A 5,267-nucleotide genomic window follows, 5' to 3' on the forward strand; every position below is an offset into this window, starting at 1 on the left:
ATAAAGACTGTAAAATGTCCCTGCTAGAGACCTGACCCATGGGACCAAAAACAATTCGTCCTTTTAAAGAACCTCCCATCTAGAGGAAAGGAGTAAAGGGCGGGGAAAAGAAAACTAGAGGAGGGGGGTAATCCTCTTTCTCTCTCCCCCTCCACACCTTGCCAGTTCTCAATGGATACAGTCCTACCGTGGTTCAGCTGACCGGGTAGACTGCGCAGGAGACACGTCCCTCCTCGCCACAATCTGGAACAAGGAGGGGGCTCCATTCCAATGCCGAAAGGGACGGCGACAGAGATTCTGCACCACCCTCGGCAGGCTCTCTTGCCTCTGTTCTCCCCAGGCTTTTCACTGAGCGTCTGTCCTCAAAACCGCTGCACGCCGCCACGGCTGGATGGGGGGGGGCAGTTTACCGCCACCTTCCAAGCGGGGTCCGAGGTGTTCCTCTCGGCGCCGGGACCGCCTGGGGGCCTCCCAGGACTGCCGGCGCCGGATCCATTGTAATTCGAGGCCTGCGGCTCTCGAATATGTTTTAGGGCTGGAAGGTAAGTACCTTCTACCATTGCCCTTTAGGTCTCTGCTTCTTCTTCTGACCTTCCGGTGTCTTCTGGGATCTTTGTGCTCTTCAGAGCACAGCCAGCATGTCCTGCTCAGAAGGCAGGGCCAGTAAGACAGGGGATCAGAGGATAAGCCCCTCCCCTCTGGGATCAAAGTTTGCCGGCCCTGCCTATGGAAGGGGGAGGTGCTTTCCCTGGAGTAAGGAGTCAAGGACTGCCCCACTCCTGAACCACCGGAGAATATGAATGCTCAAGTTGCTTTCAACCTGGTACCTGTTTTCAGGCAAGCATATTTGTTTAAGAATGTCTGTCTCTGGGCATGTGCAGAATATATTTTACAAACCAATGATAACCACTGTCAAGCTTTGGTCCTCACTTCCTCCAAAATCTTCTATTAGAGCTCAAGGATAAAAGAGGATAAAAGGATAAAGGAGGCATAATGTTCAAGTAGGTTTAAGCCCCGTAATCTCTCACTACAGAAAAGTAGTGCAAAAGGCCGAAACGCCTGAGAAGGCATAATATCTAAGCAGTATTAAGCACTACCATTTCTTACTACAAAAAAATAAGGTATTTGGGAAAATTAATGTAAGAACAGAGACTAATCCCTGCTCTAAATGCCAAGACTGCTTCTTTCCTCACTACATACCTGGAATCAGGGAATGAATTTCTAAAAGGAAAGAGAGATTTGCAGACAAGTGTAACTCTCAAATATCCCATTTTAATTCTTAAAGTACTGATTAATTACCATCTCTCCCACACCACAGCTTTCCCAACAAAGGATTGAACCCTGCCTCAAAGCCTTACAAACTGTTAACATCTCTCAACAGACATAACCCATATAACTTAAACAACTTAAATCACCAGAAAACTCATGATTAAGCATAACAAAGAAATCACCTTTCCCTTAACAGCTGACAGCATGACAATTGCATTAGCTGCACAAACCCCCAAAGCACATTTTTGTTTTAGGTGTTGACATTTTGTATTCTGGGACTTCCTAGCTCTTCACTCCTATACAAATACTATTCTATTTTAAGAACTGAGAAATCATTACCAGAACATGAGGTAAGTTCCAGAGAAGCTAACTCAATAATGAATAGCTGGATAATATTCTCTAGTACCACACTGATCACTGGCCCTGCCGTTTTTCTTCTCTCCTCCATGTCCCAGTGATTTATGATTGCCCCATCCCAAAATACACTCATAGCCCAACCAAGAAGGTTTTGGATTCCGAGCCTGGCTCCACATACTATGACCGTTTCAAGAAGCATTTTGCTGCTATGATAGCAACAGAAAACGAGCTTCAGGATCTTTATAAAAAGACTTATGTGGCAACCTATCATCCTCAACATGGGAAGAGTGGAACAGGTTTTCACCTAAACATCTATTGAACATTATACCCTGAACAAGTCAAAAACAGATTATGCAGTTCACAAATTACATAATGAAACCTTCACTTCGAAGACTATTGCATTGTGTAACTCACAACTGTGTTATCATCACTGGACTACTGAATGTTGCACTTACCCTCCAAAGATAATCTAATCCTATTAACTCCAAATCATCCATCATATAGGCTCGTCTCTTTGCAACCAGCTTCCCTTCTCGACAATTCACAGCTTTGAAGAAACGTTCAAAACATTTCATTCCATTTTCTGTTAACAGTGATGGGTCCAACTGAAGAACATTGTTTTCAAAGAAGTCTTTATTAATGTCAGGGTCTAAATCTGGTTCATCTCCCATAAGCTTGGAATACCATTTGAAACAGGCTTCACGATCACACAGGTAAACTGCATTTTCAGCTAAACACTTCCATATTTGTTTTGCCTGAGGAGCACAGAGCCACAGTTGACCATCCTTCAACAAAAATCTTGCACAAGAACAAAAAGAAACAAATAGTAATTAGGATCCAACATACGTTCAAACTATGAATACTCAAAAAAGCAACTACACCAAAGTACAACCAAACCCTCCTGATGGTGCCCGTATATCAAACTTCACATAGATTACATAATTTCTATCATAGTGTAAACCTGATCTTTTGCTTATGACTACGGCTTTACTCATGCAAGTCATTCCAGTTGTAAATGAAAACCAGAGACTTCAGAAAGGTGACTGCTTTGAACAAATCCAAGTGGTTTAGATAAACTTATTACCCCTTTTCAGACCAATTTCACTGGATAGCTTTCAGTCTTACAAAAAGTATTGGTTCATCCCTATTGAGTCATCCCTGTCCCAATACTATAAGCAAAAAAAAAACCAACTCAAGGAACTATCCAAAGAGAATAAATACACTGCTACAAGCAAACAACCACTGTTCATATTTATTCTTTTAAATGTAAGAAAATGTAGCAGTGGTGTAAGGAAAATTGGATTTCACACAAATTAACATTAATCCAATATTCATTCATAGTTTGTACGAAAGAGTGTCCTTGTCCCATAACACCTAATTGAGCACATTTCAGAACAAGATTTGTGGAAGGAATATATGTAGCATCTGTGTTAGGCATCTATATGATATCTGCGTTTGCTGTTCCCCTTACTATTCCCGAAGGTTCTCAAAGCATATAAATCTTTAAGAAACTATACAAGTTAAGAGTAAATTTTGTCAACAAGAGCAAATATTGCATGAAGCACAATCACTCAGATGCCTTAATTAATTTCTTTTGTACTCACTAACTCAAGATCAAACCCAGACCATGCACACTCATAGCTACGTATGAAATGCTTCAAATCCAAATTTGACACTAAAAATCTTCTGCTGGCCTCGATTCTGGCATCTGCCTGGTTTTATTTTAATAGGCAGCGAGAGGAGAGTACTTGACCAGCAGGGCAACTGACAGAGACTTAATCCAAACAAAACAATTAGCTGATCTTCCCAAACAGGACTATTCGAATTGCCATTTCAGAAGCCCATTCCATAATTTAAGAATGTAGAAAAGCAGCCACTTCAGTCAATGTTCAATACTACAGTATACCAGTGATCTCCTGTGATGATAATGTAACTGATAAACCTAGGTATTTCATGGGATACTGGCATTTCATGGCTATGTTTAACTAGTTTGAAGAGTGCACTCTCTTTTGGCAATCCAGCTATAGGATAAGTAGAAACAAGCCACCTGGTATCTATGAAATTTATTTTTCAGTCGAGACTATTCACTCTCAAGTTCATTTTTCACAAAAACTAGGAATCTAGCCTCTGTGGAATAGGCACTTGATTGGGAATATTCACTCTCCATCCTTACAGACTATCTGCTATGACATTAGCAAACAAGAAATTAGGAACCATCCCACTTGCATTTTGTTATAACACTGTCCAGAAATTTATTTCATCATGTCATGAATACCATTTTGCAGCTAATTATTTCAAAATATCAGATACCTACTATTGAAGATTATAATCCAATGTAAATCAAGTTTTACTCAAACCAACCTTAAGAAGTTCAGCCGCTCTTGGACCTCTTGCACATGGCTGTACCTACTTCCCGGTCTTACAGTTTGTGGATCATATTCTCCATGTTCTGGAAATTTAATATAATCTGTTGTTATACGAGAAAAAGACTAAGCAAGAACTATGTAACATAGATAAATAATAATAAATCAAAATTTTCTGCAAGCCGTGTCACAAAGGAATGCATCAATTATTCATTAATGACTACTGTATCAGGTTTAACTTTTAATTAGCACTATACCTGTATGTGCATTTTATTTTAATCCTGAACCTACTGTTCATTTTTGTAAATTAAATTACATACCCCAGCCAAAATTCTAAACTACTTCAAGATTACCAAAAATTTCTTAGAGTCAGATATCAGTTTACAGAAAAGAATGATATCCTGTTTGGCAAAATTCATTCTTTTCTGCAATCTACAATAGGGATGTGTATTAAAAAAAATCTGGATTTTTTGGATTCAGATATATTGGACCCAAAAAAATTCAGTAATTTCAAAAAACCCTAACTTTCAATACCAGTATGGTATTTGGATTCAGGTTTTTTCAGGAATCCCCAATTTGTTTGGCTCCATTATACCCTATGAGGCTATTATAGTCAATGAGGAAATCAATCTGGGGGTATCCGGGGTCTGGGGGGTGTTTTTTGAGGTAGAAGCACCAATTTTTCATTTTAGCTACTAGTGCTCTCCTTAGAAGACTCCCCAAGTTTCAAAAAGATTGGACCATGAGGTCTAATTCCATGGGCTCCCCAAAGAAGGTGCCCCCATCCTCCCTTCTTTTCAGGGGAAAAAAAAACGGGGAAAAAACGAGGACTGACGTCAATCCAGAGTGTCACTGCAGTAGAAGCTGGTGGGGGCATTTTTGCAAGCCTAGCAAAACCCAGTGCCCCCTACCTCCACTTTCTATTGCAGAGACTCTGGTTTGACATCAATCCTTGCTTTTTTTTTTTTTTATTGACTCCCCTAAAAAGGGGAGGAGTTTCGCTTAAAAAGAAAAATAGGGAAGGTATATAGTGGGACGAAGAGAAAGCTGAGTGATCTGTTAACTGTTAGATTAAACTGTTAGTAATGTCCAATCATCAAAGGCTTCTTCTGCGTGTTGTCAAACATCTTTTTTCCATTCCAGTTACTTTCTGTATTAGTATGTTAGTAATGTTCCTTTGAATTTCTGTTAAAAAGTCTCTTCAGGGCACATTCAAAACCGCTTCTTTTACGTGCTGGTTACTTTTCCACTCTCAGTGACGGGAGGGGCTTCCTCTGT

General features: G+C 40.1%; 1 protein-coding gene across 1 annotated transcript in view; it reads right to left on the reverse strand.

Moving 5' to 3' along the window:
• Window positions 1-5,267, reverse strand: part of USP9X (ubiquitin specific peptidase 9, X-linked) — a 92,292-nt gene that overhangs the window by 69,199 nt on the left and 17,826 nt on the right. Inside the window, exons 14-15 of the mRNA XM_015418482.1 lie at window positions 3,988-4,075; window positions 2,082-2,424 (exon numbers count right to left, since the gene is read on the reverse strand). Of these exons, the coding sequence (XP_015273968.1) occupies window positions 2,082-2,424; window positions 3,988-4,075 (431 nt within the window). The remainder of the gene's footprint in view (window positions 1-2,081; window positions 2,425-3,987; window positions 4,076-5,267) is intronic.

Source organism: Gekko japonicus, unplaced genomic scaffold (assembly GCF_001447785.1).
Source record: "Gekko japonicus isolate JY-2015 unplaced genomic scaffold, Gekko_japonicus_V1.1 scaffold202, whole genome shotgun sequence".
NCBI lineage: Eukaryota > Metazoa > Chordata > Lepidosauria > Squamata > Gekkonidae > Gekko > Gekko japonicus.